Source organism: Haliaeetus albicilla, chromosome 3 (genome assembly GCF_947461875.1).
Source record: "Haliaeetus albicilla chromosome 3, bHalAlb1.1, whole genome shotgun sequence".
Lineage (NCBI taxonomy): Eukaryota > Metazoa > Chordata > Aves > Accipitriformes > Accipitridae > Haliaeetus > Haliaeetus albicilla.
Genome location: NC_091485.1, coordinates 1190062 through 1217676, shown reverse-complemented (window position 1 = coordinate 1217676; position 27615 = coordinate 1190062). Strand labels below are relative to the sequence as shown.

General features: G+C 42.1%; 1 protein-coding gene across 3 annotated transcripts in view; it reads left to right on the top strand.

Annotated features, from left to right (window-relative positions):
* The window catches only part of GRB10 (growth factor receptor bound protein 10), a 148020-nt gene that overhangs the window by 13402 nt on the left and 107003 nt on the right, over window positions 1-27615 (top strand). For all 3 annotated transcript variants that reach the window (XR_011323900.1, XM_069778679.1, XM_069778678.1), the window contains exon 2: window positions 23613-23710. Coding sequence is in view for 2 of the 3 variants with exons in the window: in XM_069778679.1 (XP_069634780.1) it covers window positions 23660-23710 (51 nt within the window). In the remaining variant the exon portion in view is untranslated. The remainder of the gene's footprint in view (window positions 1-23612; window positions 23711-27615) is intronic.

The following is a 27615-nucleotide window of genomic DNA, read 5'->3' as shown; positions in this document are numbered from 1 at the left end:
TGTGTGTTTTCCAGCAGTGGAAGGGAATGGGAGAGGGAAAGCTACTTTAAAGGAGAGAGTTTGGGAGATGTAGTGAGAGCCGAGAAGAGAAGGCACAAACAAGGGCAATATTGACACAACTCTCAACTTTTTAATTGACTTGATTATTTTTCCCCTCCCTCCCAATGCACCCACTTCTCAGCAATGTGAGAGGAGAAGGAATCAAACTGATTTCCATATCCATGTAGGTATTTCTAGTGTGATGGAGGGAAAAGGCAAAGCAGGCTGCTCCCCCACCCCTCAGGTGAAGAAGGTGTGGTGGGTGGGGGAGTGTCTTGGCTCACAGCATGGCTAGATCACGGCTCTGAAAACGTTACTGATATGGTTATCTGTTCGGAGTAACGCTAACACGTTCTGGGACCTGCTGTTGGGTGTCTGTATGGGAAAAGCCTGCTGTTTCTGGGGCCCGTGTTTTGCCCATGTGATGGCTGTATTGTTCTGCGTTTGCTTCCACGTCACAGCTTGTGGAAATTAAATTCTCAGAGATGATGATTGCCTCTTCAAAGGTGGAGGAAGTGTTAGGAAGAAAAAAATCGTGAGAGGACAAGTATTTATACCACAATGCATAGTAAACATCCCACTTGTGATACAGGTAGCTAATTCGCGTCTAAAACTTGGCCTGACTTCAGTCCTGGTCTAAACCACAAGTGTTACTTTTGAGTAGATGTTTATTTGCTGTGTCCTGTGGTCTGGTGGCCATTTGGACAGCCGGGGATTCCAGGGTTTACCGCGCGGTGAGGTGCCTGATCAAAAATGCTTCTGCTCTGAATGCAAACAGTGTCACGTCTGAACTCCATGAAATGGCAATGCCTGCTCAACTATCTTGACTTAAAATGTCTACGCCTATTGATTTCATTTATTTTCCCTTCTTTTTCATTTCCCAGCCCTCTCATTCCTTAGGAGTGACTAGTGCTTTGCCTTCGTGGACTGTCAGCCTCGTATGCCCAAGGTCCCAGTATCTGCAGTTGTAAAGATGCAAAGTGGGGAGCGGACAGGGAGGGAAGGGCACTGGTGCTAATCCTGTAAATCCACAGCGGGCCCCTCCTGTGCATGGTCACCTGATCTTAACTCTTAGATCCTCCTTGCTGTTGCTGTGATATTCACATATAATTCCTGCTTCTTAAAACAAGAGGGGGTTAGATCTAGTCGGATTTAAGGAAAACTGCATGAACTAGCCTTATAAATATTTATCCCTGCATCAGCATCTTACTCTGGGATACTCAAGAAAAGATGGCAAATGACTGTCCTTTTGACACTGTACAATATAAAGCAAATGCAATTCTAGAGCCTCCTTTAAGCCTCTGTGGCATGCTTAAATATCTTTCAGTTGCACAGTTAAAGGCTAAAATAAATCTTGTACCCAGGAGTAGTGGATTTGGGAGACTTGTGAAATGCCTGTCCCCAGCTACTTCCATTGATGCAAATGGTGGAGACTAAACTGTGGCATGTGGGGAGGTGAACTGGAGAGAGAAAATTGGCTGAATAAAATGATAATGCTTGCAGTTATGTCTAATCGGAGTTCGTTTCCTGTAAATACTCCCAGAGGTTTTACATAGTGACAACAAATCCAGTTTGGAATATGCTGGTGGGTACAGCTCAATGCTCACAATCCATGAGCTAAAAAAAAAATATTGAAGGGATTGAGGTTTTGGGGTTGTTTTCCCCCAAACCTCCAGAGATGCTTGCTACTGAGTAAGCGTTAATGCCAAGCTACAGAATGATGGAGTTGCACCTTACAGTACCTACTTCAGTTAGTTGTGCTGGGGTAACCATGTATAGATGATCCTCTTCCATGCTCTTCTGGAAGAGGAAATTTCTCCATTCCTTGTACCCTTCAAAAACCTGACAGCCAGCAAGACCTTAAGATTTTCATCTACAGCTCATAGATTGTGGCTAAGCACAAAAGAATATTCAAGACATTAGAGTCAAAGTGTTGTTTCTGCTATTTGTCCTCCAGAGTGAGACTGGAGAGCAAAATTCCCAGCGCTGCTCCCCACGGGGTGTTGGCCACGTGCCTCTCTGTTGTCAGGTTCTAGTTTGTAGCGTTAGGACATAGTTGGATCCTTGTATCAACAGAGGCAAGTACGTGGGTTAGACTTTTTTAAAAAGATATTTTAACACGTAAGGTTTGCAGTGGGTTGGTTTAGGTTTTGGATGTTTTTTGTTTTGTTTTGTTTTTTTTAAGACATTTCAGCTCTGAAGGTTACAGTCGGCATGTAGCTTGTTGGTATTGTCGCTTTGGGTAATGTCCTTATAAGAAAGAGATGAGATAAGGCATGTGTGTTATTTTCTTGTAGCACAGCCCTAGATCTGGAGACGAGACTTCAGAGAGGTCAACTAGTCAATGAGAAGCTGGAGTATAGTTGTGTTTTTGACAGCAGTTTGGTGACAGTGATGGGGAAAGTCCATGTACTCCCCAGACAGTCTGTCTGTTGACTCATTGGTTTTTTTTTCCTTTTAGCAATTTTGACTTGGTGTTTTGCTTTCCTTTTTCCCCAGTGCCCTCACACCACACCCTCTCTGCCACTCCACCCAGTAATGTTTTCCTAAATCTTCTTTGTTGCTTTTTAAACCTTTCTGTTTCTTCTTCTGAAAGTTGTGGGCATGGAGAACAGATTCTTCACTCTTCCCTTGTAGCAGGCTTTCATGTATTTGAAAGTTACCATCGTGACCCTTACTTTCTCTTCTTTTGGCTGAGCTCCAGTTCATCCTGTTTTTTCTTTTTTCCTCCCAGATGTCATGTTTTTCTAATTCTGTGATGTTCCTATTGCTTTTGCTTGGATTCTTTCCAGCTGATCTTTTCTGAAATTTGCTGAAAACTGGATACAGCGTCATGCTGGAAGCTTTATCAGCCATGAGTGGAACAGAACTGTTGCTTCACGATTCTCGCATATGTTCATCTATACATTCCTATATGGTATTTGCCTCTTTCTCAACAAAGAATTCTCCAGTTTCTAAAACTTGCTTTGAATTCAGTCTTCCAGCAAGCTGGCAGCTTTAAGTTAGCAGCTTCCCCAAGTTTAATGTGTGTCATTTTCTCCTTCATTATCTAGAGCATTAGTATTAGAATAGTGGGGGACCAGGGCAGATCTCTGCCAGAGGTTATTCGGTATGTCAGGCTATTTTGTGAGTCTTTCCATTTTTTGGATTCCGAGCAAATGATAAGACAGTGCAGTTATCCAGTCACTTTCACATCTGCTGTAAGATGACTGTTTGCATTGATAACTGTATGACAAAGTTTTTGTAACTTTTCATAAGAATGTGGTTTGAATCTTTTGACATGGTTTTGCTAATGTCAAGATTCAGTGTCTACTGCTTCAATGTTCCTAAAATGTATTATTCTGCCATAGTAGGAAGTTGAGTTGGTTTAACCTGGCTTACTCATGAACAATCAGTTTTTGTTGAGTTCAATGTTTTTTTTCTCCTCTCTTTTCTTGGTGCTAGCAGATGGGTTTAACAGCAGTCCACATGCAAATAAGCAACAACTGTCATTCTTTGCATTTTCTTTCCACTCCTTTCCCTTCCCACTTCTGCAGGATATCACTGTGTGCCATTCTCCAGCCTCTGTTACCTTGTCAATCTGCTATGAACTCTCAAAAATAACTGCTAATGGTTTGAAGCTTTAGGAGAAACCCAAACTCTTCAACATGTTCGTGACTGAATTTCACAAAAAACAGCTAATTTGAGAGAAAGTTGATTCATCTAATTTTTATTGATTCAATCTAATTTTTTTTTCCTCTCCTCTGTCCTATCTTGACTAGTATTAGGGCTTTTTTTGTTTTGTTTTGGCCTTGTTACCTGTAGCTTTCTGGAGAAAGTGATGAGTGGACTGACCTTTCCCTTAATGATTATTTTATCGATGTGGAATTATAGAATGAGTTTTTGATATTTTTGATGCCTCTTGCTTCACCTTCACTTATTTTGGTACTGCAATAATTGTCTTCGGGCAATTGCTCTTTTAGTGGAGTGCAGATGAATGGACTTTGCTTGACCTCTTTAGCTAGCGAGGGAGAATAACTAACTGTTGCTTGCTTTTGGTCACGTATGGGCAACAGCAAAACTTAAAACATCTTGGGTCTGAGGATTAACTGGAAGCCAATTAAAAACTGGAGATGAGAGAGAACGAACAGTCAGTGGCAGAAAGCTCTCTTCAAATACAAAGGCAAGTTCTTTCATCCAGAATCAACCCATTGAAACAGTTAATGGGCAAATGCCAAAAGGCCAAATCTTCACCTCAGCTGGTTTTGTCAGATTTGGGTTTGAGAACATCATTTAGTTGGTGCCCCTGATCAGCTCTGCCATAATTCAGAAGCCATGTGAGGTTTTATATATGGTGCTTCTGCTGCTCTCCGAGACTAAAATAGTTTAAAATAAAAAGTACTGAAGTATACCAATGAACCCAAAATGGCTAGATAATGATATGATAAACTAGAGGCTTGGTCCTGTGTCACCACCAGCTCTAGAAGCGTGTTGGATAAGGGGATGTTCACAGAGCGGAGACAGCGAACAATGCTAATACTGTTCACAAAATAAGAACCCCTCTGAAAAGGAACGTACAGTTTCAAGAACAGATGGTCTAGTGGTAATAGACACTAAGAAATTTTTGTTGGCTGGCAGCCGACTTTCAGGTTAGGATCTTGCCTTGAGAGCTCTCTCGTAGAGTTGACTTCCTTTCTGCAAAGTACTTGGTAAAAGGGCAGAGTGAATTCCTCACGGGGAACTTGTTCTTCCTGGTCTAACAAAGACGAGCTTATGAGGAAAGCCCAAGGTAAGAGGCAGTAAGCTCGTGGAGGCAGGTAGGCTTTGTTGGAGCAGCCTGTGGCTACTTCAGATTTTGTTCTGCTCTCTGTGCTCCAGAATTAGCGTGCTGCAGGACGGTTGTCACCCCTTTGATGGAAGGTGGGAAGACTGACTTGGAAAGATGCACAAGTCTTGCTTTGATCATCTCATTTCTTCCGCAGAAGCAGCATATTGTTTGTGAGACAGAGCTTACATAATCCTCCTTCTGTGTGTGTGTATAAACATATTTAACACAGGCCTTTTGTTTCTTGACTAGTTTAAATTTATCCATAGTGTATGTGCAGTGTGGAAGGGGACGGAAGAGGGATGAGTTACAGCACTTTGGATTTCTCCTCTCCTCCAGTTCCCCAGACCTTGTATGGACTCATAACAAGCAAAACAGAGGTGAAATAACCCCATTCTTCTCCTCTATCCATGCCCCACCTTGCTAAAAGCAGGCTGTCTCTTTCTTTAATCAGTGGTATCGCAACCCTTGCTCTTTCCTTCCTGGGCCGATTCTCGTGTTGCACAGTAGCTGGTAGAGAGGCTTTAAATGCAGAATTAGCATGTAAGCCTGTGCCACTTTTGGCTGGCTGTTAGTGTTTAAAGTCTTTAAAGTCACCCACTAAAGACAATGCAGAAGAACAAAAGTCGGCCTGGATATGTGGCGTGTGTGTTCTTGTTTAATATCGGAATTCCTGGTATGGCCAGGGACGCATGCCAGCTTTGGCAGTACAGGGCACAGTTCAGATACTTAAGTACTATACTAAAAATAACGGGACTATTTTAGACTGGGACCCAATTAGGGAGAGAATAACTTGCTGCTCTGCAATCAGTAATCTGGAGTAGCAGGCAGGCTGCAATGTGCAAGTAGACTCGGCTGTTTTGCTCGCTGTGTTGCCAGTTTTGATGCTGCTTCCTCGCTGTGTTCCTTAGATGCTTTTTCAGAGGTTTTTAAAAAAAAAAAAAAATCCTCCTCTTAAGGCAGACTTCATGTGCTTTAGTTCAGATTTTGATATTGAAGTGTTTAATAGCATTACAGCTCCTGATCCTCCAGCAGTGGCTTGGGAAATTCCTAGAAGGCAGGGAGCGGGAGGCAAGGAGCGGTGCGGTGCCCTCCCCGTCGCAGTCAGCAAGCTTCGTCCTGCCCTGTGGACGGGCAGCAAGGGTGAATCTGGGCAGCCGAGAAGCAGAGGGGCTGGTTTGAAGGCAATCACTTTACCCCTGGTTTGCCGACTGGGGTTGGAGGAGAAGGGAGTATGGCTCCCGAAATGTGCTGCTGCTGCTTGCTTTCCTACGTCAAGAAGCGCAGTGAAAATAATTTGCATGTTCAAGCGCCTGTAACAAAGCATTACTTCACACTTCAGTAGTTTCTCTCCTATGGTTTTATTTTTGGTGATGCTGCTCGCTCCCACTTCCTATTAGGTCACCCCAATTTCAGTGAAGCAGGTTAGAGGAATCTGAATTTCTCCGTGCGCAGGGCATGCGGGGCGGTGGGGAAGGAGCAAGCACGCTCCAGCATCCAAATCCTCTGGTCTTGGGGGGCGTTTTAAGTGATTGGCTGCATTTGGTCCCAGTTCTCTGCCGCCCATCTCAGTGGGGCTGTGGGTGAGGGAACGCTTTATGGAGCCTTGAGCAAGTGCTGCTTTGGATAGGCTTGTGCTGATGCTTGACATGAAAGCTAAATGCACCTAAAACTTCTATTTTTGTAGACGTCTTTCTAGCACGCTATTTTGAGAACATGAAAAAGCCAGAATCTTTTTGGTATTGTGACTCTCATGCTATTTTGAAAGTAACTTTGCGTTTTATTCAAAAAAGAAGCTAAGAGATGTTCGAGGCCTTGTTCAGCTGTGGTCTCTTAACAGCTTTCAGTATGGTGTTGGGCTTACGTCGTGATTTCGAGAGGACTTCTTCAGGTTTGTGCAGGAAGCTTCATGTTCTTTAAAATGTTAGATTTCGATTTGCTCTTGTCCTGGCCTGAAATGCGAAGGAGGAGACTTCCTAGGTGCCTATTAGGAAAACGGCTCCTTTCGTATTCAGTGCTGAAAGGTATTGCATCCTGGATGTAGTAAATTCCCATGGAAATAGTGGGAGAGGCACCCTGGCGAAGCGCTTCATGTTTTGTGTTGTAGAAAGCCAGCATTTAGGCATGTGCTTGTCAACTCGCAAGCTACATGTATTCTACCTTCTGCATACTGCAGCAGCCTGCGGGACTTGCTGTTAAAAGTAAATGTTACATGGAGGATGCCTAGCAACTGTAGTTTTTAGGTCTGTGCCAAATTGTTAAAGGTGCAAATCTGTTAAATTGATGCAGTGTTTTCTGGAGCGTGGCTGTGCTGAGATTGTGCTTCTGGTCCTCTGTGATGTGGCTGTCCCTCCAGCTCTCCTTCACCATCCCCGTTAGGTTAACGTCTAGTGCCCACAATTCAAAGCCAGGAATATTCATTTTAAAAAAAATATTAATTATGTTAATATTAATTGTGAACTTAGTTCATAGGAAAGGGCTGTTAATGAGCCTAGCTGAGGGGCAAGTAGTCTCCTGTCTCTGGTGGGGGACGTTACCTGGAGCAGAGGGACCTGGGGCCAGCAACTGGGAATAGCGATGTCCTGAATGCAGTGCTCGTGGCTTAGAAACCAGCCTTCTGCTGGTGCCTGTGCCTGGGGTCTGCTGGGTGACCTCCAAATCCTTTTCAGCTGTCTCAGTTTCTCTGTTTGAAAGTGGAGTTGGTACAGGGCTCTTTGGGGGAAGAAGGGCAATAATCTGCCTAAGAGTGAGCGTGGTTTTGGCTGTTCCTCTCTAGGTGTAGCTGTAATGAATCGGACTGCAGGTTGACCAAGAATAGTTTTACATGTCTCTGGGCTGTCGGTAGCAGTTGCTTAGGTAGAAAGCCTGCAAGGAGCTTCTCCTCTGCTTTTAGGCCCTTCTGCTTCATGGTGAGCTGTGCTGCAGTTCTCTGGAGTGTCCATCTCCATTACTATAGTTGCTATCCCTTGATGAGCTTTCTGCAGTGCTTCGCCTAAATTATTATTTTGACACATTGATAGGTCCAGTCACCCCATGGAAATGATTTTCATGTTACCTACCCACTTCAGATCTCATACCTACCCCTTTCTTTTGAGAGGGAATGGTCATGCTCTGGGCACTTCATGAATGTGCTCCATAATGGACTAGATGTCTGTTGTCTTCTCCTTCAGCTGTCTCTCTTCTCCATGCTGAATGATCCCGGTCTGTCTCGCTTCTGCTTTAGGAATCCATCTTCTCTACTCTCTCTCTAATTCTATCTTACCCTTTCAGTGTCATAACAGCCCACAGTTTTGAAAAAGTGCATGTGTCCTGGGTTTAATGAATTGTCATGATTCTGCTTTGCTTGCAGCAGTTCCTTAATTCTTAATACTGTGTATCCTTGTGAGGTACCGTCTGCCTTCCCCTGTCTGTCCGTCCCGTCCCCCCCCCTTTTCCTAAGATGATATTTTCAAACAAGACTTCAGATTCCTGACACTTACTTCAGCAGTACACACAGGCAGGGTCACTTTGCTTTTTGCACGTTGGCTTGAGTTTGTGGAAATTAAATCAGCGTTGCCCTTTTGCTTGCCCGTTTGCTCATGATCATGAGATTGTTCCACTGTGCTTTGCGTGACGCTCCAGCTCTGCACACGTCATACTGCCAGCAAGCTTCGTGTCGCCTCCCTGTTTGTCCAGTTTCAGAGAGCTTATGGATTTGTTGAGAAGAATGGCCACCACAGTCATTCTTGAGACTCCTTGTATGGAAAAAATTATTTGTTTTTTCCTACCTGTAATTCTTATCCTTCAGCTGGGTGTTAAGGGGGAACCACTCCTGCAACCTACAGCAGCTCAGGTGCTTTTAAGAGTCCCTAGTTAGAGATAATGTCCAGATGTGTCTTTGTCCATACAGTATCATAAACCTTGAGTAGGTGTGAGTCATAACTTCTGCAAAAGCTGTACTGACTCTTTCTCATGCCATCTTATTTATTATTCATGTCTATGTTATCTGGTTTTAACTAGTTCTTTCAGTAAAGAAGTCACTCCCTGATTTTTCAATTGCCTGGATTTACCTTGAACTCACTTCTGAAAACTGGTGTAACTTACCGTCTTTTATGCTATGTCCAAATCCATTTAGGTGTCACGGGGTATATACAGCAATTAATAGCTTGGCAGTTTGATGTTTTCCTTCAGAAATCTTGGCTGAATTCTTTCTGTTCTAGCAACTTATTACAGTCTTTTGATGCTCTTCTTAAAATGTCGTCTGTCAGCAGTTCTTTAGCATATATGCCTGGTGAACTTTTGGAGGTTGGCTTACTGATTTAATTTTTCTTATGAATGAACATAACACCTCTTAAGGAACTAAAACAAAAATGGTCCTTATCTTTTCTTCCTGTCAAGAAACCTTGAAGATGCTTGCAGCCGAGGTGAGTTTTGGGGTCGGGAGGGTGGCTAGGTGGGGGAAGATGTGATTTCCTGTATTTTGCAGTAGAACTGATAGCAGATGCTGTTCCACTCTGGTCTTTGGGTTCAGCCTTATGTCCAAGTTCACTCTGGGCATTTGTTTGAAGGTAACCATAAACATGAAACTGATCTTCGCTATCCTGCCTTCTGGGGCTTTCGCCTTAGGTTATAGGGAGTGCCTGTTGCAGCATCAGTACATCCTGTGTTTCATTTCTAACTTCAGCGTCCCTCCTCTGCGTTGCCTGTTCTCAAGTTACTGGGACACCGAGTTAACGTCTTGAAGTACACTTGGCAGAACAAAGTCAGAGGAATGTACTTCTTGGTTAGAAAACTTTAGTCTCCAAGTTCTGCAGCAAAAAGATGAATACAAAATTTCCACGCCCGAGCAAGAAGTCTCAGGAAAAGCCTCCTACTAGCAAAGGAAAAGATCTGGGAAGCTCTCGTGTATCTTTTGCAGCGTTCCTAGCACGTAATGAAGTGCTGCTTTCTTGTCTGGTCTGAGAACTTGTTTATGAAACCTAATATTGCCCTGTGAAACTCAACACTTTGCTTCTTAATACTACAGCCTGAGCGATGCTCAATGGGCTGGACAAGGTGCTTTCTGTATCAGCTGTTTCAGGTGTCGTGAAGTCTAAATCCAGCGCTTCCTTAGCTGGCACCTGGAAGCTTCACCCGCTGCCAGGGAGGGGAAAGAAATCATGGTGTTGTGGCACAACCATGTAGCAGATGCATCCTCCAAAAAAATAAACAAAACAGCAGAGTCATTTGTTTGTTCATTTTTCTTCCATGCTGCTGGCCAATCCCAATACCCTTGTATTTCACACAGGAGGGAGAAGGCAGACAATACTGTCTTTTATTACTTGTACCCTGCAGGACACGATCTTCTTCACAAAATACGGGCGGCGTCTGTCTGTCTCCACTTCATGGGAAAGATTAACAGCAACTAAGGTCAACAATTAAGGTTGTGAAAACCTTCAAACAACTGCAACATCTGCTCTTATACTAGAATAAATAAAATAAAGCTGGAGCTCTAATTGCCAACAGAGTACGTGCTCATATCTGTTTTGTAATTGTGGGCTTGTGAAATCCATACTGTTAACCAGTCCCTCGCCGACCAAGACAAATGACCCGCAGTCGGTGCCCGTAGTGGTTTGGCCAAGAGCTACGTGCTGAAAATGAGGCTGCAGGATGAGGAGTGGGAATTGTGCGTGAAGTCTGGGGCAGTGTGGACCTTGCCACGGCAGCGGTGGTCGGGTGGCTCCCGCGGCAGACGTGGGACGTAGCTGGTGCCTCACCGCAGGCACGGCAGCTGACCCCCTGAACTTCCCAGTCCATGTCGGTGTCACATAAAACGGGCTCCTAAACTGCTGTTGACTGTTTACTTTTGCTTTGAGACAGAATAGGGTTGTTGAGGGGTAATTTACAGTGTCTCAACTGACTTGTGTTTTTTTCCGTAAGCTCCTTACATTTAATGGCAAGAGAACACCTCAGTGTGTTCAGAGTTGGACATTTCTAGAGGTGGGCATTGAGGCAGCACTGGAAATAACTCGCTTATAAAGCCTGTTGCTAATATATCAGGAAAAATTTACAAATTAAAGAGAATGTCCTGAACTTCACTTTAGGAGTATTCATGCAGATAAAGCCATTTTGGTATAAAGAAATGTTCTCCCATGAATGGAATAGAATATTTCAGTTGGAAGGGACCTACAGTGACCATCTAGTCCAACTGCCTGACCGCTTCAGGGTTGACCAAAGGTTAAAGCACACGGTTAAGGGCATTGTCCAAATGCCTCTTAAACACTGGCAGACTTGGGGCATCGACCACCTCTCTAGGAAGCCTGTTCCAGCGTTTGACCACCTTCTTGGTAAAGGAAATGTTTCCAAATACCTAGTCTGAACCTCCCCTCACACAGCTTTGAACCATTGCCACACATCCTGTCACTGGATACTAGGGAGGAAGAAGTTTTCCAGTAAGTCGGAATCGCATATTAACTTAATTTTGTCTGACTATACAGGGCAATTTCTTAACTTTGCTGATCATTTGATCTGCAGACGTGTTGTACCTTCCTTCCAGAGAATGAAAACCTCAGTGCTGCTCAAGTGCTGGGAGCTGGAGCCTAGTCTTTCTTGGCACACATGGCCTCTACAGAGGGAATGGTTTGTGTTCTGACTTGGTGAAAAAGTGGAGTGATTCTGCTCTTTCCGGGGCTTTTTTCGGTGCTTAAAAACTTCTCATGGGGCATTAAACCTTAAAAGGCTTAACCTGCTAGACAGAGATCTGTATCAAAAGACTGTTAGGGATCTATCATCAAAGTCTGGTAGAAAACAGCCATGCTTTTCTATCCCTCAGACCATGGGAGAAATTCAGGTGTGTTGTTCCTTGGTTTGCTCAATATTTCTTCTTCCCCGTCTATTGGTAGTGGTTTTCTACTACCCCGTGCTTCTTTACTCTAGCTGCAAGATCTGTTCTGGCCAGTGCTGCTACTTGCTGTCATGGGAAAAATTATATCCGTGTTATATACCTGCCGCTTGCTTCACCGTTCTGAGTAGTCCCACTGAGACTGACCAGAGTGCTGTATTGGGCAACGTGGTGTTGCACTTCAGCAGGAGCGGAGTATGAGGGTATGCCTGTAGTTCAGGAGACAACACTGGGGAGGTTTACAACTGGGAGCTTCTCTGGGAACCACGGCTATCTTCATCTGCCATGGAGAGAAGAATGCTTCTTCCCTATGGAGCAGCCTCTTGAACCTGGCTCTTAAGAGGTATCCAGCTTCAGTGAACTTCTGCTTCTGTCCTGTGTGTTGGAGGGAAGCTTTTTGGGTTTGTAATAGCGAAGAGGTTCTCGTTTAGTTAAATGAGTCCTCATGAAGATTGCGCTGCTTATTTTAGGCTGTTGACTTTTATGAGTTATTGGACTAGAAAAGATGTGTAGGCAAAGATGTTGCAGAAAACAAATGGCATGGTTTCCAAGCCATAGTGTAATTTACCTAAGACCAACAATGCCATAAAGAGGAGAGAGTATCAGACATTGGTGGCAAATTCTGTGGTACTGCTGCCCTTCTGAAGAGTTGGGGAGGAATATTGGAGATCTGTAAGTATCAGAGGCTTAGGTGAAGGAAATACACGCTCTCTTACAGTGACAGAAGGTAGCGTGAAAGCCTGTGGTAAGTATTTGTGTAAAGCAGGCAGTTGCGTGAAGCCATCTCTTCATGCAGAACTGGATTTTAATAAAATAGTACCGCTAATTAGCGAGGCTGAAATGAAAATCGAGAGTTTTCTGATGCATCTGTCAAGCTGATTTTATTAACGATGAGTGAATGCTTTTATAGAGCAAAATACAAAGGAACAAAAAGGACACTCTTGAATTTTGATTTCATCATTAACAGTAGCAATTGGAAATATCCAATTTCTGATACTCAGAGAGGCTTTTGCAAGAGAGCTTATCTACTGCTTTTTTGATAAATCTTTTGTTTTGTTACACTGCAGTGTATTTTGGGAGGGGGAGAACTTTTTGGAAGAGCAAAGCGTGAGCAAAAAATCTGCTTCAAACAGCAAAGGAAATTCAGGGAAGAGAACGAAGCCAGATTTTTTTATTATTTTTATTTTTTGTGAGGTGGAGCATTCACAGTGCTGAGTTCTGCCATGTCGGCTGAGGGAGTTCTTTTTTGCATTCTGTACCGCTGCTAAAGAAGCGCTTCATCTGCTTATTGAGTTCACATACGCATATGTAAGCATGTGCGTATGACACATATATGTACACACACACAGAGTGAAATTAAACCCTAGAAGTTGCTGGGAGAAGCCGAAGCTTTGTCAGGATTCGCTTCTGCAGTACAGAGACTAAAAGCCTGGGGATATTGCGGGACTGGTCCGGCACGATCATCGGTCTTGTCCAGAGGCGCTGAGAGTTTGAAGTTACGGTGCTGTGTGCTGGGGAGGGATTCCTCCGGCTGGTTTTGTGGCTCTGGATCACGGATGTCTAGGTCTGATAATACATCAGTAGATAGGGAGGGCACTTTGGGAACATCTGGAGCCTACGCCCTTTGAGAAGAAACGTTCCCCTTCAGCGGCTCTGTAGTCTGAAGGTTAACTAGGGATGTTTTTCCTTTAACGCGTGTCTAGTTAACCTTCAGTGCTGGTGACGTTCACTGTTTTGTGCCTCTGTTAAATAGTCTTACAAGGCCTGAAACAACACATTTCCTTCGTGGCATCCTGAAAGAACAGGGAAGTAGCTCTTGATGTAGGTGGCTTGGCAAAATATTCTAGTCAAGTCAAGTATTTGGCCTGCTACCCAGCCTTCGATATGTAATCTTTGGGTGCTGCCAAAATACCATTCTAATTAAGTTGACATAGTCTATGAAGCCTGGGTGGTATTACTTCAGTTTTCTTTCCTGTGCTTTTCAACATGTGTTTTGAAAGGGTCGATGGAAGCTGTGACACTTGCAGCCTCACCAGAGTCTTCATTAAGCTGGGATTTTGGTCACCTTGTGACCTTCAGGATCAAAGGAAGGAATATTCTCTTTCTTCCTCTCTCTGCAGGTGCAAGTTAATAGCAGTAAATAAATGTACACTAATGCACAAGGAACATGTGATCAGTTGGCCAGACTTCATCTTTCTGTTGAACATTAACTCATTAACCCTTCTACAAGGTATTAACCTATTCTGTGAGTTTATTTTCTGTTTTGTTTACACTGAGTCGGAAAAGCTATGCCCTGTTTGTCCCAGGGAGGTATATTTGCAATACTTGCTTTTGAGTTGTCAGCTCGAAGCTGTTTTTCAAGGGCTGAAAAGCAAAAGGGGATAAGAAAGACTTTTGCATTTTCTGTCTCTGTCTCTCTCTGTGTTTTTTTTTTTTTGTTTGTTGGTTGTTTTTTTTTAAATTCCCAGCCTCAGAATTCAAGAATAGAGCACCAGTAACATTCTAGTTGTGTCCTGAAAGCCAGTTAGGCGCTGCTGCAGCGCTGATTGCCTGCTGCTAACTGTAAGCCACCCCGTGGATTTTGGAGCTTGCGTGTTGCGTAATACCAGCAAATGCATCCGAGAGTACAAAATGGTCTCTCTGCTCTAACAAGAGATTGTTGTGATTTGTTAGTAAGGCAGTGTTAAAATACACAAGGTATCTATGATATCAGTATCTTAAAGCTGCAAGTAGTCTTTTGCAATTGAGCATGCTCTGGCACTGCTGGTGCTTCGTTGCATAGGAGTGAATGAGTGCAGCCTCCCAACGGCCTCCTCCAGGCTGGACTGGCACAATTTTTATGTGCCAGTCAGTCAAGGGTGTATGTATTGCTTTAGGTTTCTTTGGGTTATCCTCTGCACTTGCTGCGCTTCTTTATTGTATCCCTCTTGAATAAATGAGATTTTCTGTTTGTCTGGAGAGCCACATAGTATTTGTTGGACTTGCCTCCTTGTGCTCTTTGCAACCAAAGCAGGGTTGGCTGTCATCTGCTTCCTTGGGGTTGGTGTAGGCCAGGGCTCGCTTACATGGTTGAGTTACTCATGGCTTTAATGAGTTATCGCTTACCAGCTATACTGTGGTAACTCCCACCCTGCTGTGCAGGAGAGGTAAAACGGGTTTGCTTGTTTATTTTTATGACTTACTACTGTTACTTCCTTGCTCCTTTGCTGCATTTCAGCTGATTTTTGGTGTCTTTATCGTAATTGTTTGAACAGCTGAATTCTTTAGAATAAACTGTATTTGGGAATATGTCACCGCAAAATTCTTTGGAGGGTGAATTAACATACTGTTGATACTGGGGAATGCGTCTCTGCTCGCAGCATGTAATTTTTTCAGAGGCTAAGCAGAAAGGCTTTCTTTTCAGTGTTCTAACCGTGCGAACAAGAGGTATATTGAGAATAACCTGTGCGCTTAAGTGTACCTCTTATGGTATCTCAAAAAGATACCATCTTAGTAAGTAGCCTGCTGTTTGAACTGAAATGTCTAAACTTGCCTTCCACCTTCAACCGTTTATATAGTATTAGACAATGTAAATAAACAGTGCTTGTTCACGAACATAAATTATAGATAACTGTAAAAGCCTCTGTCAATTGATGTGCTTTAAAAACGTGAACCTTGCTGTCTAAATAAAAGCTTTTAATAATCCTAGTTAATAACTGTTCAAAAACAATCTTGTACTAAGAGAACACCAAGTGACACGTACACTTTGTTAACTATCAGTATTAAACCTTGTAAATCATCAAAATGAAAGACCTGTCTAATGTCCTTGCTCCACAATGATGTTTTTTTTTAAATCCAAGAAAAAATATTTTAACTCACCTGAAAACTTTGGATGGCAGGAGAGACCTAAGGAGGGATGCGGATGGTATTGATAGATACCTGCTTATAGCTTTCTGTGCACGAGCATGGGTTTTAGTTTTGAGGTCAGTATTATGGTCAGCGCTCTGTAGCCAGTACTGTGTTACAAAAACTAGCAGGTTCAGTTAGAAGCTTTACTGAGCCCCCTGCATAAATCTTAGAGAAGGAAACTTCCTTGTAAAAAGCATCCAAGCAAAGAAAAACAGGCTGTGAATAACTGTATTGGTTGATGAATGGACCATTTGGATGAAACAGACTTAAAATGCTTGAGAAACTGATCAGTAGGTCATGCGATAAAAGATTGCCTTTTGTTCTTTGTTTCTTTTTATATATATATATCTTTGTCTCTTGCATCAGTCAGAAGGGGAGGAAAGGCTTCTGCATGCTCTGGAAGATTCTCCTCCAAAATGGAGTGTTGCAGAGAAACAAGGGAACAGAAGTTGGGGACAGGGTATAGGTGCTGTAGATAGCTACTCTGTGTGTTTGAGAGTACCTCTGTCACTCCTCTGTGTGTGTGTATGTTTCAACTATTTGCTCTTCTAACTCTTGTTGTTAGGAGGCTGCAAAAGTTAGAGCTGTGGGGAGCATCCTACCATCTTGTCACCTTAGTAAAAGAAAGTTGAGTGAGCCGGGTAAATCTTTCCAGGGTAATGCTTAGGGATAGGCATATAGATTAAGCTGTGGTTTCAACCAGAATCTGTAACAATCTGACTTCCTTCAACAAAAATGCATTGTACAAAGGCTGATGAACTTGCTCTATTTGTATAGGAGTTGGGTAGAAAAACGTCTTGTGTGTAGTTTAGTCTCCGGGTTGGGGGTCTAGAGCCACTGGCTTTCAAATTCCACCCCTGTGCAGTGCGAAGGACCATTCACAGCAGTGGCAGGTGGAAAGCGTAAAGGCTTATTAGTGTTGGATGCAAAAAGCGATGTTTTGGTAAGTATGCAACAAAAGCGGACTTTAGCTGAGTCGGTACCACAAGGGGAAAGTAAGTGCCTTCTAGAAAATGCAACTTTACATTTTGTTTGGAGACTTAACCAAATGTTTACCTTCTGTGAGGTGCCTGGAAAGCAGTAATTCTCAGGGACGTGCAGTAGGAAAGGTTTGCCAGCTCCTAATGGAGTAAACAAAGAAAATGAAAGCTCACAGGTTGCCTTGGCCAATGTAGTAGTTGTCTGCCACCGGGAAGGGGTGATCCTGTTCCCTTCCCCTCTTGCTCCTGCTCTCCTGGCATTCACATTGTGCCAGCTGAGCTGCTTGTCAGACGTTAGTTTATTGCACTTGCTTCCTTAGCAGAAAACTAACCCAGCAAAACAAATGAGTTAATTAACGCAAGCTGAACTTATTAAGGATCATACATGGCACAAAAGGGGGAGAAGGAGGGAGTGCCATGAAGTTCCTGGGAGGAAGTGGAGGAAGAAAGCAGAGCAAGGGCTGGTGAAGAGTGGGATGTCTGTCCTCTTCTTGGCAGTAACAAGCTATTAAATCATCTTAGCTGTTGTATAACTTCACTCTAGGTCTTCAGGTTGGATAAAAAAAGCCTAAAATAACAGAAGGAAATAATTATTTAGACTGCTTCCCAAAATTACAAAACTTTGGATTCTGTGTTATGAGAAATGTGACTAGATGGGGGGGGGGGGGGGGGCAAAAAAATGACAACACAGAGGATAGAGGCAGTATTTTTTTGGTGCTCTGGAAGTGAACAATGTAGTGAGGAAGTATATATACAAAATTAGAGACCATTAGTCACAGCATTTTCAGCTGCAGTTCTCCTTGGGCTGCCTCACTATGTATCTCTTGTCCCATCTTGTCATGCATCTATGGACCTGCGCTACTTCTGCACATAGCTTGCTGATGGGATTGTCTGCTATGTACTACATAGGTCTTTATTTCAGTTTCTGTCTAATTAACTTTTCGTTTAGACTTGGGTACAGTCTGTTAAGTTGTCAAAGTTCCTGCTTCAAAGCTATGGATTTAGCTATTAAGAGGTAGAAGAGGATTTTCAGTCATCAAGGGAGATAGTGAAACTGCAGAGTTTCATAAATATTTCCAAAGTTCATTATATGTTTGTTTTTAAAACTGGAATACTTCCTTCAGGGACAAGGGGAAAAATCCTTACTTAAATGGTCTAGGTGCAAAGTAACTATTTTTCTCCCAGAACTTTATCCTTGCTGTCAGCGAAGCTGCCCTGTCAGGAGGTCAATATGAATTCACAGGCTATGAGTCCTGAGGAGCCTTTTTCAGAATTTTAGGCAGCTTCAGGAAACCAAAAAATGCTGAACTGCATATATTTAATTTTATTTGGCAAGACTTGAAGTGGGATGGCATCAGCTCTTCTGTGCTTCTTCTGAAGTATGTATCTGTTTTGGCTTTCAAAAGCCTGAATTGCTGTTGCCAAGATTCTTCACTTTCTGGCAAAATTACAATGGCAAATGGCTTCCTTTACAAGGTGTAATATTTAGACTAACAGCTTTGCAATTAAGAATGGCAGAGAATTATATTCCCTTTTTTTATAAGACCAGATTTTTTAGTATGGAATCGTGGGAGTGTTTGGACGTAACTGAAGTGCTTTTGATTGATGATTTATATTTTGAACAGTGCTTTTCATTTTAGTGCGCAACACTCACTTGAAATTTTAACTAGAACAATGCTTTGTTTTCAAAGATGTTCCAAGTATTACTGTAGTTAGGCAGTTGCTCTGTATCATAGACTTGCAAATGCCTTTTGGGTATGTATGTGTAACAAAATGTGTGTGCACATACCAACTTGTGCAGGGGAAGTGGGAAGAAATTGGGAATTCTGCAAGTATTCTTAAATATTACGTGCTGCTAATCTCAGTAGGCCATCAGGATGTCAACTATCATGTCATTGAGTCTTTTGCAGTTGGAGAGTGATGGTGTTCTGGAGTGTCTGGGGAGGTGTTTTGGAGGCAAAAGAACTTGTTTGAAGGGAAGTCACCCAAGTATTAGTTTTCAGCATGGGAAAACTGGAGACTTTGGGTGTGGGGAGGGGTGTTCAGAGCTGGGGAGAGAAGCAAGCATGTCTGGAGCAAGTAAAATGGGGAAGTGGACAGTAAAAAGTTTGAGATGATGAATCCAGTCCTCCGAGTGCCTAACAGAGCAATGCTGTGTTGTTCCTTGTGCCGGGAGCTGCCAGTATTGGTTTGAAGTCAGAGTGTTTTGGCTGTATTTGTTTGGCAGCCTGCACTAATGAACCTTTGAGTCCTGCTGACCAAATGATCACCTTGGGGGTGGAGGGCATTCTCAGTCCTATAACCTGACACAGTCTCTACCTGAAACCACCACCAAAAGAGCGGAAACTGCCTTAGAAATCCGTATACATACTGATTGCTTAAGCTGTGATGGAGTCTGGTGGCAAACGCGTGTGCTGCTAAGGGTACTTTAGGATCTAGTCTCCTTGGTCCGGCCAGCTAGGCGATCTGGTGGCACTTTCTTTCCAGCCCACGTGGTCAGGCTTCCTCCTTGCGAGAAGTTGTGCGGATCTTGTCCTTGCATACAAAAGCACGTCTGGGTCTCGTGGTTTAAATGCAGCTGGGGACACTGTTAGCTGTCAGGTCTCGCAACTACAGAAAATTCACCGGCATGCCTCATGCTGCTTGTATCCAAGTCTTATTTCCATTGTAACTATGGCAATCGGAGTAGACTAGTAAGAAAGTGTAAATGTATGTGTCCTCATGCCCTATGTTGGTGTAGAGGGTTGCTAGATGCATCCATTTAACTACCATATCTTGAAGCCATGCTTCAGTGAGAGAGATATAGATATATATACACACACACATATATATATGTCTGCAGAAAAAAACCAAAAACACTTTCCTAGATGCTCTGAAGTAGTGGGGAGGCTGGAGTCAGGTGGGTGGGCAGCTGAGATCTTGCAGGTGGCTCTTTGTGTGGACCAACAAGACAGGGTCTTTTTTCCCTGGCTCTTCAAGGTGTTAAATTGTAAGTCCAGTAGAGTTGACCCAGAGAGTCCTGAAGGTGACTTAGGGGAGAATATTGTATGAACTTAGTTGGTTTAAGACTGTGTTCTAATTTCTTATAAAAATCCAGGTTTGGTCTGCTAAGCCTCATGCAATAGTGTGGGGAGAAATGAAGTTGTGACACTGAACGTCTGAGAGAATAAAAGATCTGTAAAAGAGAGGAAAAGATTTTTAACCTGTATGTTAAACCTGAGGTCTTGAGGAAAGATCTTTAGGTAGGCCAAAATTTAAGGCTATACTGAAGCTTTTTTCCCCTCCTTTGTAGTTCATCCGTTGTAGTTCAGTTACAGAAAGCGGAACATTACAGAAGAAAAATGATGAAATGCCCACGACTTGAAAGGGAACAGTATTCAACAAATTTAAGTTACCTTTCATAAAAGAGCATAACTCCAGTTTTCAATAGCTCTGGAGCTTGTCTTGCAACTCTGCCAGGTTAAAATCTTTTCTTTTTTTTTTTTCCTCCTCCTGTTCCTAACTAATCTGCAAGCGATTGCGTTTTAAAAATTATTTTTCTCTTGAATTTAAAGACTTTGACAGATGGCACATGTAGAACCTGGAAAACTTCCTGAATTGGCAGAGTGACCATACCCCTGCCATCTTCCTACCGCAGTATCTGTAGGTGCGTAGGCTGTGTGTGCTTCCAGAGTGCTGGGTGAGATACCAGAGATTCCTCTGCTGGGAATATGCAGAGAGACAGTGATAAATCAAAAAGCATACCTGGCGACAGGTTTAATTTGCAGTTAATGGGTAACTTAATCTACTGCTTAGGTGGGTAATTTGATTGTGACTAGAAACAACTGATTCGGAGCAGCAGTAACCTCCAGGGTGCATACCTGCGACGTTTTCCATGTGGGATGAATATCAATCTTTGTTTAGATGATGCGAGTTGGTTTAACGCTTCTGAGAGATCGAGACGTCAAACCTGTGCCTCACAATAGACTATTCTTTAGGCTAGAGACTATCATACTGAAAACAAATCTTAAGACCTTTGAAACTTGGTTTATCGTGCCTGTCCTCCTTTCAGGGACTCTGTCCAAGGAAGACCTCTTAAGCCAATAAAAGCACATGAAGACGCTTGGTTTTGAATGTGCACAGGCTGTCTGGCTCGATGCTGCACGACAGTTGTTCTCGCCACTGAACGTCCTGAGTTTTGTAACAGTGATTGACTACAGAGCTTGTTTTCTATTTACAATCCTTTGGAGTTTCCCTCCCCCACCTAAGGCTTTTCAGAAGAGGGCAGTAACTTGGCACTTAAATATCTCTTTGCGATTTGTGCTGTTTAACTTGCATGGAAAGAACATGTAAGTCTGTATGCAGTTACAGTCTCTGAAGAGAACTGACACACTAAAAACCATGTTTAAAGACAATAGCAAAGAAAAGCTGATTTATTTTTTCTTTTTAAATCCTAATTTTTTATCTGCTGAACATATGAATTGGTATAGACTTCTGTCCCTATAAAATTTATTACTTGTTGATGTGGTATAGCAGGGCCTTCGATCTTAAAGGTGAGCAAAGGCTTTTTGTATTCCTAGGGTAGGACTACTTTGATAAACTGCTTTTAGACAGACAAAAGAGATGTGATCTTAAATCAGTGTTAATGTGTGACTGACCAGGAATGATATCATCTAGAGATTATTGCTTTCCTCTGTTTCTGCGGTGTTAACAAATGAATACTCAAGAATGTAGCAGTGAAGCAAATGGGTCTTGATAAATTATGCAGTCTTGACTCCAACTATTGTTCGAGGTAATTTATGATCTTCCATTGGTGTAGTGGGGCTGTGGCATAAACTGCAGCACGCCCTAGAGTAGACAAATTGGTCTGGTATTGTTTAGGAACATATTTAATCTATCTTGCTATAAGTGAATCGGTGCCTTTTGCTGAAACATCTAGAGAAAGACCAGTATTTTGATAGTCAGTCCTAGATAACCTACAGATGAATTTAGAGTAGTCATGCCTTTTCCTGTTCTCTAAATACTGAAGTGATAATAAACATAAAACTGTTGCAATGTAAGGCTGAATTCTTTTCCCTTATCCCTTTACCTAAACTTTTTTAATTTTGGTGGGTTTACAGGCTAATAATACAGTTCTCTTTGTTCTTGATGCGTTGTACCAACTTCAGAACATCTATTCCAGTGGCTCGCCTAATTTCACTTTAGGTGCACTTAAAGAAGACTGTACTCCCCAAAGTGAAAAACTTTTTTTCTTTTTTTAATACATCAGCCAAGATAAGAGGTTTCCATAAATCTGTGCTTAATTCTCTCAGAACAAACTGGGTGAATGAGGCAAATCTTGCCCTGAAAATGAAATCTTCAGATCTGTCTTAAAAATATGCTGCAAACTTTTAGGTGTAGAGTGGGAGTTAGATGGCTGTAGACAACTGCTTAGATGTTTAAAGACTAGCAACAGTACAAGTTGGGTATCATGCCTATGGTTAGATGTTTGAGGTGGTCTTCGCCCCCTCCCCCCACAATGTGAATGCTGTAAGATTTTGGCTTTAAACTTCAGTAAATGCTATGGAAAAAAACTATCTAGAATAAACAACTTGATTTATACATATTGGGTTAAATAGACTTTCAAACTTGCTGTTGCCAAAAACAGTTTCCTCCCAAGGTAATTGGCTATATGAATTGATCCCAGAAAGTTGCTACCTCAGGAAAACTACAGAAGCCCAGTAACTCCTTCCTGGAAGGAGGCTCCCAGGAGTTTGCATGCCTTTCTGATAGAGGAGGAGGCTACCATACCTCAGCCAAACTTATCCTGGAACTAGATAAAATAAAGCTTCCCCGATGAGTGCATGGTTTACATGGACCATAGGCTGCAACTCCTCTGGGAGCAGTTTTTCCAAGATGTCTTTTACCCTTGTCCATGACTTAACTGTCCCATAAATCTTGCTGGGAGCTTTGGTTTGGTGACAGTTCATGCCTACTAGAGAGCCGTGGGTAGCCTGTTTAAAACTCAGACTTTTGTTTTGAATACATAATTGATAATTAACAGTGAACAAGACAGGAGCTCGCTTGTGGTGGGAGTAAAAGGTCTGGCTCTGCAGTCTGCTCTCTCTCCCCCAGGCACCCTTTTTTTTTTTTTTTTTTTTTTGTCATCTGCTCAAAGGTGGCATCACTTGTCTTACACTGCAGGGATATCTCCAGCTGAACACCACTGGTTGGGAGAAATGCTGGGACCAGCAAACAGTGCTTTATATATTTATACGCTTTTGTTTAGTTTTGTTTCCTTTGTTATGAAGCAGCAGGTAAAATCACTTTCTTAACATTGGCTTAACACTGCCTTCCCTTTTGTCATTTTTAGTTCTTTGGCCATATGCACCTCTAAATATGTTTGCAGTAGATTTCTTTTCAAGCTCTGTCTGGTCACGGAAGTGATGCTTAAAAGAAACACTCACCTTGCAAAGTTGCTGCTAATAATCACTTAGAAGAGGAAATGCAAGACTGAAATGCAGATTTGCTATATTGCGTGAGACACCCTATTTGCTATATTGCGTGAGAACAAAGCCATGAGAGAAGGCAGGCGGGAAAGGGTGAAGGGAAGAAGAAGTTGTGTAACTAGGTGTTGAAGGCTAATGCTGCATAATGATCTCAATGATCTTATGGGTCTTTTCCAACTAAATGATTTGATGATAAGTGGCTGTCATCTTAATTAACTCCCAGTTGTCAATGTTTTCTTTCCACAATTGAAAACATAGCCTCAGTTGGTGAGAGCCAATCTTCAAACGGTTAGGGTCTAGGTGTGAAGGGAGGTTTCCTTTTTTGCCTGGACTGTGGAAATAAAGGAGAAGCCATCCAGCCTGAGAATAGTGATGTTGGGCTTTTGAATGAACTATCAGGTCGAACGTGTTTTCTAGGCTACAGACAGCAAATGTGCAGATTTGCTACTCCAAGTTGATGCAAATCCTCGTCACCTCATCTTGCTCTTCTCCATCTTCCCCCTCCAACTGTTTTCAATAATAAGTTGATGAAATGTCTTCAGTATGGTTTCTGACAGTTTGTTTGTACTCTGCAGGTCCTGTGAAGCAGTAGATGTGATTTGAAGAAAATTTGAAGGAACAAATGGCTTTAGCTGGCTGCCCAGACTCCTTTTTACATCTTCCTTATCGGATAGTAAGTTATGAAACTGCATGTTCCTGTCAGCTTGTAGCATCATATTGCTGTGTGCTAGTGACTGATTGTGCATTCAAACTTTTCATCAAACTGCTAATAGCTGTCTGGCAATTCTCTGGGTTTTGCTAATGTTTGGGAACAGAGCCTCTGTTACCATCCTGTGTTCAAGCCCTGCTGCTGAAAAAAATCAGTCACTAATATATACTGATTAAGACTTGATATCTGTCCTCAAAATAACCAGTTCATATTTGGGAGAAGGCACTTGTTTCCAAAAGAAAAAAAGGCAAGCTACGATACCAGTGAAATGCCTTGCACCAAAAAGTATCAATGTTTGCTGAATGCTATTTGTAGGAACAAAGGCAGAGATTTTTACACTTGGTTAGATCTTATGTTTGTTGAGTCATTATGCTGTATCTAAGCAGCCAATATGGCATATTACAAAAAATATATTAAAAAAACCCTCAGCTCAATTCAAAGGTGCTAGGCAAAAATGCGCTTAGAAGTTGGTTTGGTTTTGGGTTTTTTTTTTTTCCTCCAGGCAGTTGTGGTTGGCGTAATGCATGCTTTGTATTTTTTATGGAACTGCAAATTTGCTATTTAGGACATGACCTGTTTTTTGCCTTTTTCTCTCTTGTTTTCATAGTGTCCTTACCCCCCTAAGGATTCAGTTATGATTTTGGGCCCTGCAGATACACAAATAATTAAACAGAGTATCATATGACATTGAAACCTTTATCTCCCAAGAGAAACATTACTAGTAGTGATTACTACAGTCATGCTGCTCATTTGAAAGAAAAGCAAAAAACTAAACAAAAACAACAAGACACCTCCTATAGGATTTATACATCTGTTTCATAATATGTCAACTTAGTTTTCTCCCCAACAGGAAACTTCAAATTAGTTAAAAGACTAATGTTGGTATATGCCAAGTTGTCAGTTCAATGTACCTGAATGCTTTTCCTGATAACAGGAAAAAATAACAGTTCCTTTATAACTGCTTTTGCAGCTATAAAAATAGAATGGACTATGAGAAATCGGATGTCCTGAAAATCTGTTACTATACTTGGATCTATGATTTTAAAAGAATATGTGAATAGATGTGCCTGGACTTCATAATTTTGATGCACTGTGAAATTATGCTTCCAATTCATTTAGAGCATCATCTGAGTCACGATGTGAAGCTGAGGGAGAGGAGAGCTATGTAAGAAAACTTGACATTGTAGGCAGTCATTTTTGAGCGCAACTTCCTCATGAAAATAATGACTTTAGTGGTTCATAAGCAGTAAGAATGTGAATTTTCCTTGGTACTTCCCCTTGCTCTTGCAAACCCTGTAGATGATATGCTTTAGGCTGGGGCAGTCAACAGACTCAAGTGTCAAAGCAACATGGGTGACTTAAGACGCTGGGAGAGTGACTCCCTGTTAATTAATTATTTTTTGTCATAGCTTACTGGGTGTTATCTATCCTAAGTGCTTGTAACCAGTTTCAAGACTAGCTTTGGAAGCCCATTCACAACTACTGTGCCTTCTGTCAGAAGTGAAGTTCGCATTAAAAAACCCCTGAACATCTGTTTTTCCACCCCTACTAAATCTGACTTAGAAGCTTTCATCAACTTGTCTTTCAAATTTGGCTACAGTGCCAGTATTGTGTTGGTAAAGGGCTGAAAGAAGGTTAAACTAAATATGCTCTAGATTAGAGTGTGAAGCAGTATTCTATTTTTTTCAGTACATTTTCTGACTTAATATGAATGGAAGGCTATAGAGAACATTCCTCCAAAGTCCTCAAGGTTGGGACCTTAATGCTGTAACTTCAGCGTTTAGGATATATTGATGCATTGGAGTTTGGGATTACGTTCAAAGCAGACAGCAAGAGAAGTGAGAACCTGGATAAGTGAATATGCACTACAAAATATCCTCTAGGATGCCTTGTTGCCAACCCCCCTCTACCCTTCCTTTTTTGGGGGAGATGGGCAAGGTATAGATCTCTGACTTTCTTACTGGGCTCTTTGTTTGTTTGCAGTGTTTGCTGCTTTCAGAAGCCTTTGGGTCTTGTTTAAGACTTTTTTTTTTTTAAACTTTCTCAGGAGTTAGCACATAAACCAGTCACACCGAGTGCATTCTCCTAGAAACAATCTCTAGTTTTGTGGAAAAAAATCAATACTACCTTTTAGTGGCTTTCAGGAGCTCTTTCCAAATTCTCGAACTCTTCAATAAAAATCCGGCAGTGAGAATTGGCAGTGTTTGTCTTCTGTTCCTGGAAATTCAGAACATAGTCCCAGAATTTCTCAGAAAAAATGGGATGATTTACTGTGTTTCCGTTCTTTTGCAATCTGTAGTCACAACAGTGTTTGTGCACAGTGACTTGAACTCTTGGGGAAGATTTAGTTCTTTAACCCTTTGATGCATGAATTGTACAAGTCACAGTGACATAAGTAACAAAAGGATGGGTTTTTTGCCTTAGTTTCTGAAGATAAAATTCTGGGTATGTGGGAATGTTCTGTTCATCTTCTATTTTCTGCCTTCTGTTTATTTCTCATAACCAAGATGCAGGCATGACTTTAAAAATTAATAGAGGTTTTTTTCAGAGAGCTGAATTCTTATTAGAGAAAGGACTTGTTCACATCATACTCATGGTCTAAATTGGCATAAAATGCACTGCAAGCACTTGGTCACAAACTAGAGAGAAAATGGAAATTGCTTTCTCTTACGTGTACAGAGCTGTGGATTTCAGGATTGATAATGGTCCTCTTGGCCAGATAAAAGAGCAGAATATTGCACATCATACTTGAGAAGCGTTGTGCTCTTCAAGAGTAGGGAAGTAAATACCTAAGAGAATTAATCAGTTAGAGGCTAGCTACTCTAAAAAAAGCCTCCTTTTATGATGTCAGATTTGTGGCGGTGAAGATGATGTACTGCTGTTACTACAACAGCCATGTTTCTTTGCCTTTAGCTGGAGGAATAGTTAGGCACAGGTTCTCCAGGTTTTAGTATGGCAGCTTTGATCCTTGTTTTCCACAGTAAGTTTGGAGGTAGTCTGATCCAAGTCCGTGGCATATTGAGGTTATACTTGTTTTCCTAGGGTGCTTTGTCTCGGTGTGTGGGGGTTTTCGGGAGACTTGCTTTTTACATTTTCGGGGGTTGTTTGCTTTGGGTGGTTAGAGAGGGTTTCTGTTTTAGCAGGAGAAAAAGAAAAAGATGTTGTTTATATCTAATTCAGAGTTACCTTGGTGGGTGCCATAATCCTCATCCTTATGAAATCCAGAAGCCTTCTATGTGAATTAGTCTTATTTCTCCCACTTTAAAATTGAACAGTCTGATACTCAGTGTTAATATAGGTATACATGCTGCTGTCCATGTTTGCGTGAATAAAATCTCTTTTGTCTTAAAAAAAACACAACATAAAAAAAAAATCAATTGCAGAATTTGTGTCCAAGTAGACTGAAAAGACAGGGAAGGGCTGTCAAGACCTATGTTTTGGTCCTCGTCTGCCTGACGCTCTCTGAAAATCTTCATTCACTTAGCTATTGACAGTGGTTTATCGAGACTATGGAGATCTTTCTTATGATTTGTAGTGGGTTGGCCCTGGCTGGATGCCAGGTGCCCACCAAAGCCGCTCTACCACTGCCCTCCTCAGCTGGGCAGGGGAGAGGAAACAGAACGGAAGGCTCGTGGGTTGAGATAAGGACAGGGAGAGATCACTCACCAATTACCGTCACGGGCAAAACCGACTCAACTTGGGGAAATTAATTTAATTTATTACCAATCAAATCAAAACAGGATAACGAGAAGTAAAACCAAACCTTAGCACACTCCTTTCTTCCAGCTGCTGTTGCACAGCAACTTTTTTTCGCCTTCTTAAATACGTTATTCCAGAGGTGCTATCACTGTTGCTGATGGGCTTTTCCT